Genomic DNA, 16,972 nt, shown 5'->3' on the forward strand with positions numbered 1-16,972 from the left:
TTGAGCCAGAGGCGGCAAGCGATTCGCTCTGTTGATAAGGACGCCAGTTCCACAAGTGCGCTCACTTCCTAAAATTAGCCCGGCCCTAGGCATGTAGAGTTTCGTGCACAGCCCTTCTCTGTGGGTGCCTTTTACCGCAACAGAAAGTTGGAAGCAAGAATAGACTGAGTGGGGTCCCATGATAATGGCAGTCCTCCCTTAAACCCACAGCACATGGGACTTGGCTTACAGCTGAGTGATGGTCCTTTAATCATTCACTAAATGCCCCCTCCCTGAGGGATGCTCAGCTTGTCTCTGGTCTTCCCCGTCTCACGTGGTGCTGCCTTGCGGTCCCCGCACCGAGGTCAGACTCTCAATGCTGCTCACCTGGGAAGGGCAAAGGAAGTGGCAGGGGGGCTGGCTGCAAGCGGTACCCCCTCCCGGGCGCCAGTCCAGGTCATGGCCCGCCACTGACTTCCTTTCTTCTCAGAAGTCTTTCCACTCTTGCATAACCGCCCAGCCAGACTGCCCTGTCCTGCAGACACCAGGCACGACCCAGCGGCCTGAGCCGTCAGCTGCCACCTCTCCACTTCCCTTCTGCGGTCTCCCCAAACCCTGAACCTCGCCTTGTGCCTCACCATACCCGGGGCAGAGAGGAGGGGACCAAAGTATGAAGTGCTAAGAACTCATGTTTACCTTGTAGGACTTCCCTAAGCAGGCTGTCAGGATAAGATAGGATTTATTTTAATGCATGGGTGAAACAAGGGACCAAATGATTAATTTTTTTAAAATGAGCAAAACTAGAAAGAAAAAAAAGATAAAACATACAAAATGAGCAAAATTAGACATCATTAATAAAAGTTTGGTTTTTTTGGGGGGGATACAAACAAATATTTTAGAACTTTCAAATTGTGATATTATAGAACACTGCAGAAAAAAATGAAATTGAACTAAACAAGATTTTAGCTAGCATTATGCAGATTCATGGGGTTGCAGAGAGTCGGACACGACTGAGTGACTGAACTGAACTGATGCAGCAGATCTTGTTATACATCCCCCAGGCATTAGAATACCAGAGCGCAAAGAATCCCCAGAACGGATAGATAGTTAGTGAGTTTGGGATGGACACGTACACACGGCTATATTTAGAATGGATAATCAACAAGGACCTACTGGAGAGCACAGGAAACTCTCCTCAGCGTGGATGGGAGGGGAGTCTAGGGGAGAACGGATACTTGTGTATGTATGGCTGAAGCCCTCTGCTGTCCACCTGAAACTATCACAACATTAATGTTAACCAGCTATACTCCCTCCGATATAAAAGTTTTTTTAAGTTAAAAAAATTAAGTGATTATTGATAGGTACGTAAAAAAAAATAATAATACCAGAGTCCCTAGAATCTCCCCCACCCACTTCCCATCAAGGGCGAACAAAGGACTTAGCCGGGGTTAGGAGTGCCTTACATTTATGATCTCCTCTCATCTCATCTGCACAGTGAGACTTTTGGGAAGACACTGTGATTCCCCCACTTGATAGATGGGAAGACAGGTGCAGAGAGGTTAAACGGGCTGTCACCTCTGCAGAGCAAAAGGCTGGGTCTTGAACCTAGGCAGTCTGGACCCACGCTCTTAACCATCGGTCCTGTGAATGAATGAATGATATTGGGTGGTTCACGAGGGAGGAGCCAGACTTCGACCTCCCTGAAGAGGGAGGTTCTCACGACAGGCCTGACGGGAGGGGAGGCAGGGCTTCCAGGTCTGGCCCAAAGACCTTGGCCTCGCTCCGGATGCTGCCTTCCCCGGATGGACGGGGCTGGGCAGTCCTCAACCAGGAAATCCCCAAGGCTGGGCCACGGGCACGGGTTTAGCCTGAGAGCCTGAGGCCCAGGCAGTGCCCTCTGGGGTCTCCTGTTGGGCTTCCCAAGATGCGAGCACAGCAGCCCTTACCACGCGACAGTTTTCAGAGGCCAAGTTAAGACTCCTGCCAGGCCTGTGACGAAGGCCTCCCGGGTCAGCCCACAGGCCCAGGTCTCACCTGGCGCCAGGAGGTGCAGGAGGAGTCCCGGAGGTGCTGGTTGAGGGCTTCCCTGGCCTTGAGGGTGGCTGCATGGGGTAGAGGCTTTGAAGGGCGGGCTTCCCTGGCCTTGAGGGTGGCTGCATGGGGTAGAGGCTTTGAAGGGCAAGCAGGTGCCTCAACGTGGATATGCACGCCACTAACCACCCGTTCCCAAGGGACCTCGAGTCTTCCTTTCTCAGCAGATCAGACCAGGGGCGGGCTCTGGCTGGGTTGGGGTGGGCCTTGTGGCCTCATCGGAAGAGAGCCAGGAGCCTGTACTCGGCAGTGGAGCTAGGACACAGCTGGTCCACACATCCTGCGAATTCCTTCTCCCCTGGGCCTGATGACACGGTCCTTGGCCTAGGGACACAGGAGTGAGCACCCCAGACACCACAAGACTCAGCCTGAGCCTTTGGTCTGCAGGAGGCCATGCACACACCAACTGCTGGCTGTGGGCACAGTGGCCTGGAGCCCAACCCACACTGACCTATGCATACAGGTTTGGGTGCCCTTGGCAAGCTCCAAGCCTTTTTTTCATCTGTACCTACTGTAGAATATTTAGGGAGGTCCAAGGCAGTTTCTTGCTGTTTAAGCTGGGCCTGGAATGAGGGAAATGTCCGGTGAATGAGAGCCGGCACTGCAGGCTGCTGGGGCAAACGGTGCCGGGCTCAGACCCAGGGCAGGCGGCCTGTGTTCTCTGCTGGAGCTGTCACCGGTGAGCTGGGTGGCTGCGTGTGGGGCAGCCCCCAGTCTAGCCCTAGGAGAGCTCAGCCTTGGCTACGCCCAGGGCTGTGGGGGCTTTCCCAGGCCAGGTTGGGGAGGATGGTAGACAGGAGCCTGAGTTCCAGGGGTGGGGCCGGGGATGTCCCTTCTGTACTGTAGCGTCTGGCGGACGTCCTGATACCAAGTGGGTGCTTAGCCAAAATCAAAGGGACTCTACCATCTGGTCCCACTCCAAAGCCAGGTCTTCCCTGGTGGCTCGGATGGTAAAGAATCCCCCTGCAATGCAGGAGACATGGGTTCAATCTCTGGGTTGGGAAGATCCACTGGTGGAGGGAACGGCTTACCCATGGCCAGAATTCCAGGCTTGAGAATTCCATGGGTGGAGGAGCCTGGCGGGCTGCAGTCTACAGGGTCACAAGGAGTGAGACACGACGGAGCGACTTTCACTCACTTCACTACCATCTGGTCCTGCTCCAGAGCCGGGAGCCCTGGGGCCTGCCTGCGCCCTGCCTGCTCCCACCCCACTTCCTCACTGGGGCCAGATGCGTCATGTGGCCAGTCATTTGAAGCTCTTCGACCATCAAGGCTAAATCCAGCTGCGTGCTACCGCCACAGGGGGGTTTGCGGTGAGCTCTTCTGAACTTGAAGCTAATTTCAGTAATGAGAAAAATCCCACCTCCTAAATCAGGAGGGGTTGCCATTGTCTCCCCGACTCCGCCCAGAGACTGTGTGAAGGCAGCTGGGAGCATGGCATCAGTCCAGGCCTTGGCCACGGACTCGCACCTCTGCCCCATCTGAGGGGGTACGGGGCAGTGCAGACACACAGGCCCGGGGTGAGGTGCTGGTCTCCTGCAGACAGCGGGTCTGCTTACAAGGGTGTCTGGCGGTGGCCCGGCTTGCATCAGGCACCGGGGGCAGCGAAGCCACTCCCCTCGATGGAAAGCTCCTCTCTTGCTGGCCAACGCTTGCTATGGCTTTTTGACCTGCGCCACAGGGTGGGTGCCTGCTCTGACATAGCCTTTCTGCAAACCTGCACCTGCTGACTTTCATTACGGATTTTTCCTTGAGGTTCTAGACTGGTCGTTATAAAGGAGAGGACAGTTTGTCTAAATCACAGATGATGCAAATCTATAGATTCTTTTGGGATTTATCTGAAATCTTCCCTAGAGCCTTGGAGGTGGCTGTCTCTCTTGCTGCCTCTGGTTGGGGTTGAGTGGGGACAGTTCTCACTCGGTCCCCCCAGGCACTGACCAGCACATGGTCTTCAGTAAGGATCACAATCGCTTTCCAGGTGAGGAACAATGGGCATCAGCAGGCACCTGAGATCTTGCGGGAAGCCAATGCTACAGAAGGCCCACCAGCCACCTACTCTGGCTTGAGAAACCTGGCAGGAAACACTGTTACACATAACGGGTGTTGTATCATAGCATGTTTTCAGTGTTACCTTTCCTGACAACTTCCTCAAAATAAAACCACAAGGGAAGCGGGGTTGAAGGGTGGGATGGGGCAGGAGGGAGCTGACACGCAAAATCTTTGATCGGAGTTCGGAGCTGGGAAGACAAGCAGCTCTGCTGTTTTTCACTCAGTTCACAGGGATTTGAAGCCAGGGCGCTGCAGCAGCCAGGCTTACCCCCTGATGTGTCAACCGGCCACCATAACCTGAGGGACTTGGGACTTCAACAACCTGCTTTCATTATCTGCCCTTTCAGCCAAAGCTGGCAGTCACGAGGTGAAGTTAGCCACCCCTCAATACACGCGGGAGTAAAAGAACCCAAACTGCAGGGGCTGGAGAGCAGCTCCATGGGGGTGTCTGGTTAGACCTGCACAGCCCCACCTGTGCTCATCCAACTGGACTCAGGGCTGGGCAGAACCGGGACCCAAGCAGAACAAGGGGCCAGAGGTCACCTCAGTTCCCCACACCCTGTCCCCTTGTCTGTATCACAGGGAAACAGGCATCCGTGGAGAACACTTCTTTCAAAATACACACACTTGGCTTCTTCCACTTAGGAAGGAAGGTGTCCAGAGGTGCGCTGTGGTGTGTGACAATTACGGTTCACTAATGGTTAAACCAACCACAGCTTGAGCTTATTCAGAATGGGGCTTGAGGTCTGGACACTGGAAGGTCTGGTCTCTCAATCTTCCTTTCCAATGGACCGTTTTGGTCCCTGGTGGGGAGGAAAAAAAAAAAAACAAACGGTAGAAATGTTGCTGGAAGCATGCTCAGAGAGATGACCTACTTCCAAGTAGGACTGGCTGCCTGCTGTAGTAGACAGCTCTGTCCTGGGCACACTGGGCACTCTGCAGTCCATGCCGGGCACACCGGAGCCCAGTCCACGCTGCAATCTCAGAGGTAAGATTGTGGCCATGGCTGGATTCTTGGTCTACCTCTTCTCTCAAGTCCCAAGGTGACCTGGGCACACGATACGAATGCACTTCAGGTATCACAGACGATTTAGACCAATGAAACAAGAAAACGTCTTAGGATGTGCTAACTGCTCAACAGGGAAAGCTTACGTGCACTGCACAGTCCGAGTGGTGGGTAAATGTGAAGATTTCTCTTGGAGGTGCCAGCGGCCCCGCCTGCAGAGGCTCTGCTGCCCGCCCCAGGGCAGAAGCTGACCCAGAAACAGAGCTCAGCTCTCCCTGCCACCCAAGGCCCAGAGCTGGGCAAGAGGCTGTAAGCAGTTGGCCCGATTTCACCATCAGGGTCTAACTGATAACGATCCTGCAATGGTACATGCTTCTTTGGTTTCACTGTTGGAACTTTACTCAAGATCACAGCTGTCCAGAAGCATGGCTTGGAGCTGGTCACAAAGCCTATGTCCCTGGTCATTCTGCTATATTTCCTGATAAAATAATGTTGAACCATCAGCCATCACAGGATCAGGATATTGTTTCAGAAACACAGGGTGCATTAGAATTACTGATGGGACCTATGTGAACTGTAGCTCGTGTTTCAGTCTGGTCCTCCAGGAAAGACCTTGGTGGGAGAGTTTTACACCCCTCACCCTCTGAAGAATCACGCTCTTTTGTCAACTGTCTCATTTATGAAGGCAAAACATATTCGCTAACACGTGCAGCGGAAAGCTTGCTCCTTAGACAGTTCCTGGGCTCCACATGAGCAAGGCAGGGTGACCCCAGACATTTTAAAACAAGCCTGTGGTGCTGAAACTAGGGCTCATCTGACCACTGCAGTTAAGAAGGCAATTTGCTAAGGCAGTCACCTTGCCAGGAGACGCTGTACTGACAGACCCCCAACTGTGGGTAAGCAGAGTAAACAGGGGTGTGTGAAAACCTCTGGGAGACACAGTGAGTTAATAAAACGACTTCTTCCACCTCCATGCTCTTCTGCTCACAGATACAGCTTCAACTGAGATTCAATATTTCTTAAAGGAACCTATAAGCTGTTCAGAGGCAGGATGGGACCAGACCGTGTCTTTATACCTAAGTTAGCAGGAGGATGCCACACTGATTCTGAGCTGTAGTCGACAATGCAGAGACTCATACGCTCATTTTTAGCTGTAAAAACCCTAAAAAATCCCCAAACATACGTGTATGCATAGATACAGAATTTTCATACTGGAGATATATATACTTATACTGAGCAGGAAAGTCCATCTCCTTCCAAGTCTGTGCTCCTGCAAAATTTCGGTTGAACGGTTATGTGTCCAAGTGTAACTCCTTTTAAAAAGCAGCCTTTGGAGGACTATGAATTCCCAGGGACTGGGACGGGAAGTGTGGGTGCTGGCAGCCAGACGGGGCACACCCGAAAGGAACCCCAGGGCCTACTAGAGCAGCTGACTCCCCCAGGTGGTCGGCTGCCAAGTTTGTCAACAAATCGGTTTGGCTTTCCCTGAGGTCACACAGGTAAGGGTCACGGAGAGGCAGAAGGTGATGTGGAGAAACAGAAAGGACCTGGAGCCAGAGTTTCATGTGGGAGGGGCTCACACACGGGCTCCATCCTGGGCGGGATTGACCTCAAACATCGCATGCAGTTGGCAGGTCACGGACAAACAGGTGGGGGCTCCAGCCCCAGCACAGACCAGAGGCACAGCGGTCTCAGACTCAGCCCCGCAGGGGTGTCCTGACGAGGCACGGAGCCTCTGGACAGCGGCGACCTGACCTCACCTCACAATCCGCCTACCGCCGAGCCGCCCCAGGTTTCCCGACAGTCATGAAAACACCTTAGAAAGAAATGATTAGTGTGTGAAAGGCATGGATGGATTTTATTTATTACCCTATATCTACAATTTAATTTGAGGTAAAATATAAGCAACACATAAAAATGCCTATTTCTGCTACCATGTAATATAATTCTCCATTGTGAATATTGTGATAAAGCTAATGAAAACTCTATGCCATCACATACTCTAGCTCTTCGTATAGCTGGTATTTTACATCTCTTACTGTTGGTGAAATCTCAACACATGTAAGATTCTCCTACAGATGGCGCAGAATGTCAGAGGGTGCCTGGTCAGCTGACGGATCCCTCGCTGCCCACACTGGGGCCTCAGTGTCACCGGTTCAACCGCAGAGTAAAGAAGGCAACGAAACCCCCCTCCCCAAGTTCTGAGCCGAGCTGGGGTGGTGTTCCACAGAATTCCACACCACGACTGGGCTCACAGCAGTGAGGCTCTAACGTCACTCAGCTCGCCCCAACACTCAGACCTGACCTCAAACTTCTGGTTCGCCATGCATTTTATTTGGATGAAAAGTAAATGTGGATGGAAGAGGGTCTCTGTATTCCATCTATAAGCCACACGCTGAGATTACCGACCTCTTACTGGCTGTTAGCTGGTCCTGATGGTTGTGTTTTCATGATGATAAAAAACATATGAACCATGATAGAGAGCTTAGGAAAAGGTTTAGTCAAATATACAGATACTAACTGTTCACTCAGTCATTAAGGAGAGCCGTGAACAAAAGGGTCATTTAAATGATTTTCTCCAATAGAAAAACTAAAGAGCTGAACTATATCACAGGGGTTTTCTTCACTGCCGAAGCTGAGATGTTCCAGTAGGAGATATCTTCGCTTGATTGGAAAACAAACACCGTCGCTGAAGGCTCTGCTGAACATGTAAAAAATCTGATGAGCTCCACCCCTGTCATTTCCCTGTCGTTTTCCAGCACTGCTGTAAAATCCTTATAATACATTCCCAAGGAAACCAGCCATTCCAAATCTACAGTCACTCTGCTCTTTAATTCAATTCACAGAACTGCTGAAAAAGTAGACATTTCTATCTAAAAGTAGAAAAAAAGGTTTGTATAGAAGGTATTTCTGTTATACAAGTATATTACACAGCCTGGGGCAGTAACAGGTCCAAAAAGCTCTTCTCACCCACTGATACTTTAAGCTAAAACAGGAGAGAAAACAGACAAGCGAGAAAACAGGTTAATCTGATTATAGGAATTTATGATTTTCACTAATATCACAACTTAATTACCATTTCAGTCTAGGGACTGGAGGTACGTGGCCCATTCCATGACCAAAAAAGTCTCCGTATAAAAAAACCAGAGGGTCAGCTACAGGTGAGAGATAACTGTACCCTCTAACTATCATGAAAACAGTCAATGCTGGGGCTGAGTGAGGTTCAGCCCGACATGAACACCAAGTCTCACTAACTCCTGGTCTAGGAACGCCCCTCCTGGAAAGGTTTAAGATGTTTAGAATGACTGGATCAGGCCAAATCATACCAAGATACACCATGGATTGTGTGGCTCAGCCAGACTGCAAATACTGTTACAGTGATTAGGGGAGAGTCAGTCTGGTGACACTGACTCATAGGGCATCCAATGGCAAGGACAAGAATTAACCTACAGATCAGAAACAAAACACTTTCCATGGGAGGCAAAGCGCTTTAACATCTCTGCCTGATAGACATGCGTTGATCCAAGGAAACTCTCCGTGCTCGAGCCCGCTAGCTCAGACCACCCAGGATGCTTACACGTGGTCCTCACGTGCCCCGAAGGTGGGCCACCGTTTACGGCTGAAGCAGGGAAAGCACTTCAGCTTACGGATATGCAGGGAGGCTCTCCCAGACACTACATGGTGTCCTGGACACAGAAGCTGATTTACCCTGGGAGGGAAGAGTTCTACCACGTAGGGTCTGGTTCTTGCTTGATTTGGGAGTTTCCATCAGTCTCCTTTATTTCTATCAAGAAAAACAAAAGGGAACCGATTAACTATGCTACGAAGGCAGATCTGCTGGATTATACAGCTACTCATACCAAACTATTCATTACAACTCGATAGGATACTAAAAATGGTAGCAACTAGAGACTCTTCTCTAGCAGCCAACTTCTAAATTTTGTTACTTAGACTTTCAAAGTCACAAACGCCTTATTAATTATGCATGTAAAGGCCCCACACCAGCTGGATCTAGGTTACACAGCCATCATTCAACAATTTCAGAATTCATTAAGAGTCATTTGGGAAGATGGAAGAAAAGAACCTGTAAGTCATCTCTAAATACAATGCTTCTGGGCATAAACGACAAACCCACTTGACCCAGAAACCAAGGAACAAAACCACCACGTGGTTCCAGGTAAAGAGCTTCTAAACCACAGTTAATTCTTTGTCTTTGGCACTTCAGTTTTTGACAACCAGGCTACCCTTTTTACCTTCGGTTGCAGGAACCTCCAACTGGGTTGGCTCAGCTGATTCTGAAGAGAAACACACGAAGACTTTATTAAAACACTGATCAAAAGTCGACTTCGGTTATGTAAAAAGCCTAGAGGGAGGAAGCTCTCTAGACATACACAAAGCTCCCATCTAGGATCAAACAACAGCTACAAATTTGGGGAATTAAAAACACGGTTACTCAACTGGACTGTCAAAAATCTGCTTTCCTGAAACCTGCTATCTTACACAATCAATAACAATCTTAACACAGATCCAGCAGGAAAGCAGGAGGTTCTCTCTGTCTTTTCCCCTCCCTTCTGCGGGATCCCTTTAATGACAGTCTTTCATTGCTTTCAGTGAAGCACACAGCAGGCCTAAACAAACACTTGCTTCTAAGGAATCTTTAAAACTACAACACATGCATTTTCAGCCAACAGTCTGGCTTACAGCAACCATTAGAAATGAAGGGCACAAGGCACCAAGTTAAAAGACAACCTTCTCGTCACACAACCACACTCAACACCACTGGTCTCAGTGCCTGAGCTTGAGCTTGACATGGGAAGGCGGAGCCAACGGCATGCGGTCCAGTTCTCAGTGAGGACCTACGTGTGAGCCCACCTAGGCTTTCAGACTAAGGAGTCAAAGGAACCGAGTCTGCATGTGCTCGAGTGTGTGCATACATGTGGACATGTGTGCTGTGGAATTAACGTTCCTTAGAGTTAGGTACACATTAGCACGGGAGGCCACACAATCGATGTGATCTGGTTTACTGTGTAAGCAGGAATATTTCCATGTTTCACCCTGCTTAATTTACCTTGGATCACTGGGCCTTCTGACTCATTCTGATCAACCAACTCTGAAAAGAAAGCAGATTCATTTAAGTAATAATGATACACTGCTGCATTTGAAAAGCATTTTTGCATACATTCTCTACTCTGATGCTCTGACTCTGCTATAAGAGACGCTGTTTTCCTTATGAGAAGGAGGGAACAAAGATGAAAAGTTGCGGTAGGTCCCATTCAAGTAACTAACTCATAGTAATTACCATAAAATTCTGTAAATTATTACCACAGAAGGAAAAGAACAACACTGAACACTTTACACATACAGTAAAGGGGTAAGGAGCCGTAAGATACAATGGCTTTTGAAATTAAAAGTTACATAGAAGAGAGATGAATTGCAATCAAAAAAGTTTTCCAAACAACAAGACAAAACAAAACCCCCACACCTTATCATGGGGTTGGTCATTTAAAGATCTCTGGTATTAATTAAAGCTGAATGCCGAAGATGACTGAAAAATCTACGAAGCAAGATTTCCTTTCATTCATTATTGACATCCCCAAATACTGACACACTTGGCCAAGATAGAGAGTATAATACAATAGAATTTACTGAAAAAGAACTAGTGGGCTTGGGGGAACAAGCAAATAAATACATTTTAGGATAAAATGAAAGTCAAAACTGGGAGGCAGAAGAGACGAGACCAAATCCGTGACGCTACGGGCAAGGCAGCCAAAGAGCATCGACAGCGTGAAGCCCAGCGGGGCAGCGGGGACAGGCACAACAGCCGCGTGACTCAGCTCAGGCGGGGAGCCAACGCCTCCCAGGGCTCAGCTGCGCAGCGGTCCCTGAAAATCCCGGACACTTTCCCAAGAAGTGTAGAACAGAGCGCTCAATGCAGATGGATGTTAAAGAGCTGAGAGGATACCGGCTGGAAAAATGACTGAAATGCTAATGGTGTATCAATTAAGGAAAACTGTCACTTTGGAAAATTTTTAACAAGAAAGGTAATAGAAGAACATAAACCATATTAGCATAATTGTTTCACACAAAAAAACCCAACAACAACACACACACACACAACCTGTTTAAAATGACAGGAATATCAGGGACTGGAAGAAGACTTACACTTGTTTGTGCAAGATTATCTGAGAGCCCAGTGACTGCCAGACACAACGCCTCAATATTAACAGAAGCCGCTAAATCATGTTAGAAGACTTGCTTTTGCTAGCCCGGTAATCAGAAAATAATAGTAACGGTAAAAACAGGAATAAATATAGACTGTGCTTACTGAACACACACTATAGATCAGGAGTCGACAAACCTCATCACAAAGAGGCGATGAGTAAATATTTTAGGCTTTGCAGGTTGCTCTGCTGTAATTTCCGAATCTGACATAAGCGAATGGGTGCAGCAGCGCTGTGTTACCACTTTCTATTCACACAGTGAGGAGCCTGCCAGTCACTGCGTCAGAGGCTTGACACACAACGTGTCCTTTAAATGCTCTAAAACTGCCCAAATGGGTGCACGTAGCATTACTATTTGATTACACGAGTAAGTAAACAGATTTTCAAAAGCAAGCAACTTGCCCAATATCACGTCCACAAGTGACCGGTGCTTTATACTGAGGGCTAAAACAACGACTGAATGATTACTGCTGGATTACGTCTGTAAGTGTACACGCAGACCTGCATAAGCCCACCCATCCCCGTTTCTCAAATCCCAGAAGAGAAAAAAAAAAAAAAAAAAGACATCCAGAAATACTCACGGTTATTAATCACAAGTCCTGGAAATGGTCTAAAGAGAGAAACAGATGGTACAAGTGTTTTTTTTACTCTGTGAGAATTTACATGTATATTTTTATTCAACTAACATTTAGCCCATGTTACTTATGTGCTAAAAACACAAAAGCTGTCCACTATCATTTAATCTTCTACTTTTAAACCTACAGACAGATAAGTAACGATTAGGGCACATTATTAGAAAATGCTACACCAAAGATGGCGGGGGCGGGGGCGGGGGGGCGAAGAGGAACAAAGTAAAGGGAAAGAGAGTAATTTTAGTAAAATGAGAAAAGGCTTTGGGAAAGTAACATATTAGCTATTTCTGAGTGTGGGTCCTAAGCAGACAGTGGGAGTTGGACAATGAATGGGTATATTTAACCACAGCTAAGTTCTGGGGAGGTGGAAGAGTGAAGGGGAAGGAGAGGGAGGGACGAACAGGCAGAGTAGCATGGAGACATACACACGACCACGTGTGAGCTAGACAACAAGTGGGAATTTGATGACTCAGGGAACTCAGGGGCTCTGGGACAACCTAGAGGGGTGGGATGGGGGGGCACGTGGGAGGGGACACAGGTATACCTATGGCAGATTCATGTTGACGTATGGCAGAAACCAACACCATACTGTAAAGCAACTATTCTTCAACTAAAAACGAATACATTGAAAAAAAAACCAACAACCACGACTGTTTTCCACACACACACACACACACACAAATAAATAACAGGAAATCAGAGTAATTTTAGTGAAATGAGAAGAAGCTTTGGGAGGATAAGACATTAACTATTTCTGAGTGTTGGTCCTAAGCAGACAGTGGGAACTTGAAGTTTGGGGGAGGTGGAAGAGAAGCGTGAAGGGCCCTGGGCACTTCTACCTGGGTGACGGCAAAGGGGACGTGTGTAGCACTTACTGTGACAAGCACATCAACGACTGGAATCCTCACAGTGCTGTGAGTGTGCAATGTGGCAACCATGCCTACTCTGTGGGTAAGCAGCTCACACTCTCAAAGGGAACAACTACCATCTCACTGCACAGACAAGGAGACAGAAGCGGCTTAGCACTGGATCCTTGTCTGACCTGAAGCCTGGGACGAGAGGCCGCAGGCAGGGGCTGGCAACATTTTCCTGTACAGGGCCAAACATAAATACTTCCAGACCACACTGTCTCTGTCCCAGCTACTTAATTTTATCACTGCAATATGAAGGCAGCCACAGACAATGTGTAAACAAGCAGGAGTGACTGGGTTTTAACAACACATAAAAATAAAAACGTGGCGGGCTGGAGCTGGCCCACAGGTCACGGTGTGCTAACAACACCTTGCCTTAAAAACCAGAGAATGAAGAGTCAGCACAAGGACGGAAGAATCTCACAGTAACTAAAGGACTGTATTAGTTCATGTCATCGCACAGTAAACTTACTACAGAGGATCACATTTTGGAAGATGACTTGGCCTCAGTGATCTGCAGGTTCATTCTTATGACCAAGCAAGTCACTCTCACGTACCTAATGACTGTGAATTTAATGAACTCAGCAGAATCTAAGATCCTTCTCATGGAGCTGATTTCCAGATAGCTGGGGGCTTTGAATGACACTCCGGGGGGCATGCCATCAACCACCACACAGCCAGGGTTAATTGTGATTTTCCTGTAAGGAACCTTCACGGGGAAACCCATCCCAATGGCTTCACCTATAGTGAGACAAATGGCATAAAAGCAGAGAGTCCACCTTAGTGAGGGTTTACAGACGCACAGATGACAACTACTTGAGCATAATTCAGTTTTAAGATCTAACTGAGTCAAAGTTTTCCTGGCTTATTGCAAGCTGTACTATGCAAATGCCTGCATCCATGCTCAGTCATGTCTGACTCTTTGCAACCCTATGGACTGTAAGAGTCACCAGGCTCCTCTGTTCATGGGATTTCCCAGACAAGAATATTGAAGTGGGCGGCCATTTCCACCTCCAGGGGATTTTCCCAACCCAGAGATGGAACCTGCGTTTCCTGATTGGCAGGCAGATGCTGAGACACCTGGAAAGCCATACACAAACGTAAAACTTACCAAATTTTCGACTGAAGAGGTCATTAACTTGCTCTCTTAGCTGTCGAGCTTTTTCAACTTTTGATAGTCTTTCATTATCATCGTCTAAAAAGGTTAAGAGAAAGCTGTAACTTAACAATGCCATTTTAATACCAGATACATTTTTAGGTGCTTTATGTAATTTTATGTTTGGGGAATGTTTTTTTAAAAAATCGATCAAGATTGAAATGATTTAACCAAACAATTTAATAATAGCATTAAACTGAAAATGCAACATCATTCCAGTTATAAAGAGTTTTGCTTGCCGTTTCATACAAATTTTTTAAACACACTAGGCATCTGAGTAGTGTACAGGTTTTAGCTCATGTTGAATCTAATAATTGCCAAGCACTGTTTATAGATATAAACAGACATGGTGATGTATTTGGTTAATAATTTCTGCAGGGGCTAGGGGAACAACAGACAATGTACAGTATATTCAATCTCCATGAAGCCCTAACAAGCTATAATTAAGGCAGAGAGATCATACCTGGAATTGTCACCTGAATGATGTTAAGGTCTTCAACACCTGATGCAGTAGTATTAACACTGGGTGATGAATTGATTTTTCCTGAAAACGGAAACCTCAGATTAAAATATATACAAAATGTAATTAAATCTTCCCTAATGCTTACAATACAGACTATAAAAGACCACATTTTAAGGCAACTTTGCTCCTCATGACGTGTTTTCTTGTTCTGTGACACTGGGCTTCCTGAAAGACGTTTTACATTTTTTGTCTTCCTCATGCTGTTTTGTGGTGCATCAGACATGTAGAGATCCTTAAGTTATTAAAAAACTTAAAAATCGTAAACTAGACACACCCCAACTTTGAATGCACTTTCCAGGTTTTATTTCAACAGCTACTCTCGCAATAATTTTTAAAACTACTGCTGCAAAGTAAGTGTCTGAGAAAGTGTTTTCTGTAGCAAAATGCTTACTTGGAGGGCTCTTAGATGAGGAGGTGCTCTCCTTAATTGCAGTCTCAAACATTTCTGGCCTAAAAACAAGAGAAAAAGCATGTGTGTTAGTATTCCAATAGGAAAACATTAAAAATTAAACAAGTAAGATACTGAAAAATCTAGTAACTTTCTATACATACACATTCTTAGCAGGAGCAGAAATAACATGGATATCTAAAGGAACACACACAAAAAGACGAACTATAATTGTGATTTTAACATCCACCAAGCCCTCTTTAGTTTAAATAGCTTCTTTCTATGGTTTCAATATATCCTGGAAAGATGCAACGCTAGGCTTAAGAAGCAAACACAAGAGTCCTGCATGCAGGTAGCATGGAAATATAAAGACAGGCTGTGAAAAGTCAAGCACCAAGACTCTGTCTCTCTTGGGTCTTCCCTGGAGGTACTGGTTAAGACTTCAATAATAGGCTTCCAATAAAGGAATGTAGGTTTGACCCATAGCTGAGGAACTAAGGTCCCACATGCCTCATGGCAAGGCCAAAAAGTAAAAGTTAAACAGTCTGTCTCTCTGAGGAAGCAGAGGCAGGGTCTTAGCCTCTAGAGACCTGGCTCAAAGTACAGAGGGTGGCCATTAATAAATAAATAAACCCTAAAATTCCTTTCAACTAATTTTGAACAATTGCTGGACACTGACACATATTTTATTAACTCCAGTTACTTTCATCTCCTTCAGCTATGCTGGCATAATTCACAGATCCCAAGCAAACAGAAGAGAGATTTAAACTATTCTGTAAACTGGAGCAATAAAAAGGCTTTAGAACACTGAACCTCCACTTAAGATTCCAGCCGTATCAACCAGTAAAAATATGACTATAAGGAGACTTGCAAAATCAAGTTGTTATCCCTCTGGTAACTCACAGCCCTCCTTCCCTCTTTTGACCACTTACAAAAATTTTTAAATATATATAGAAGTATAAAGCGGAGAAGGCAATGGCACCCCACTCCAGTACTCTTGCCTGGAAATCCCCATGGATGGAGGAGCCTGGTAGGCTGCAGTCCATGGGGTCGCTAAGTCGGACACGACTGAGCAACTTCACTTTCACTTTTCACTTCCATGCATTGGAGAAAGAAATGGCAACCCACTCCAGTGTTCTTGCCTGGAGAATCCCAGGGACGGGGGAGCCTGGTGGGCTGCCGTCTATGGGGTCACACAGAGTCGGACACGACTGAAGTGACTTAGCAGCAGCAGCAGAAGAAGTATAAAGAGCTTATCTGACTCTAGGGCCCCAAAGCTGAATCCACATACCATCTCCCAGAGTCAAACTGTACCAACTCAGGGGGCAAGCTCGTTTCATCTTATTTCCTTACTTTTTAATGATGAACTTAATTTTGGCTTTGTTTCTGAGTATCTTCTCCAGCCTTGGAATGCCAAAAGTAGACGGTCGTCGGAATGGCACACCCTCGGGTAAGCCTTCCACATAAAAGTCTTCTGGGAAAGACTCAAATAACGCGAACGGCACTTTCACAGCTTGTTTAAGGCCAAGAGCTTCACCTAAAAGAGCAAAACACACTTACCGTTTCTCATATACATAATTTTTTGAAAAATTAAACCTTAAAAAAAAAGCATTCAAACTACATTTTGCAGCTACTCAAACTATTCTTTAAAAAATATCACGTGAATTTTAATTTTAGGAAAATGTCAATTTCTTGAAGAAATGTGGGAAAAACGATCAAATTCATGCCTACAAAGCCCACACACATCTGATGATAATATTTAAATGTTGAACATTTTTTACACTGATCACATTTTTCTGTTTTATAAAAAAGCTACCTCATATTTTAATAACAATAATACTTCAAAATAAACTTACCACATTTTTCATTGAAAAGATTTTCAACTTTCTGTTTTAGGTCTGTGATTTTGGCATTCCAGGCCTCTGCATGAAAAAAAAAAACGCAGAAAAAAATTTTAGTAATAGTTACTAGTATACATCCAAGGTTAGGAACTTCTTCATCTTCTTTTATTGTGCA

The 16,972-nt window shown here is 46.5% G+C and overlaps 1 protein-coding gene across 11 annotated transcripts in view; it reads right to left on the reverse strand.

Moving 5' to 3' along the window:
• Nucleotides 1-6,956: 6,956 nt before the first annotated feature.
• Nucleotides 6,957-16,972, reverse strand: part of GTF2I (general transcription factor IIi) — an 81,714-nt gene continuing 71,698 nt past the window's right edge. For 8 of the 11 annotated variants that reach the window (XM_005225178.5, XM_005225176.5, XM_005225177.5 and 5 more), the window contains 11 exons: nucleotides 16,813-16,878; nucleotides 16,310-16,493; nucleotides 14,960-15,018; nucleotides 14,509-14,589; nucleotides 14,001-14,084; nucleotides 13,447-13,630; nucleotides 11,928-11,956; nucleotides 10,194-10,235; nucleotides 9,379-9,420; nucleotides 8,834-8,909; nucleotides 6,957-8,111 (listed from right to left, as the gene is read on the reverse strand). In XM_005225178.5, the coding sequence (XP_005225235.1) occupies nucleotides 8,851-8,909; nucleotides 9,379-9,420; nucleotides 10,194-10,235; nucleotides 11,928-11,956; nucleotides 13,447-13,630; nucleotides 14,001-14,084; nucleotides 14,509-14,589; nucleotides 14,960-15,018; nucleotides 16,310-16,493; nucleotides 16,813-16,878 (830 nt within the window). In that variant the 3' untranslated portion in view covers nucleotides 6,957-8,111; nucleotides 8,834-8,850. Of the gene's footprint in view, nucleotides 8,112-8,833; nucleotides 8,910-9,378; nucleotides 9,421-10,193; nucleotides 10,236-11,927; nucleotides 11,957-13,446; nucleotides 13,631-14,000; nucleotides 14,085-14,508; nucleotides 14,590-14,959; nucleotides 15,019-16,309; nucleotides 16,494-16,812; nucleotides 16,879-16,972 lie in introns of those variants that run through there. The other 3 variants (XM_005225174.5, NM_001102177.1, XR_009492793.1) reach the window with 3 other exon arrangements.

The sequence above is a fragment of the Bos taurus genome, chromosome 25 (genome assembly GCF_002263795.3).
Source record: "Bos taurus isolate L1 Dominette 01449 registration number 42190680 breed Hereford chromosome 25, ARS-UCD2.0, whole genome shotgun sequence".
NCBI classification, from domain to species: Eukaryota; Metazoa; Chordata; class Mammalia; order Artiodactyla; family Bovidae; genus Bos; species Bos taurus.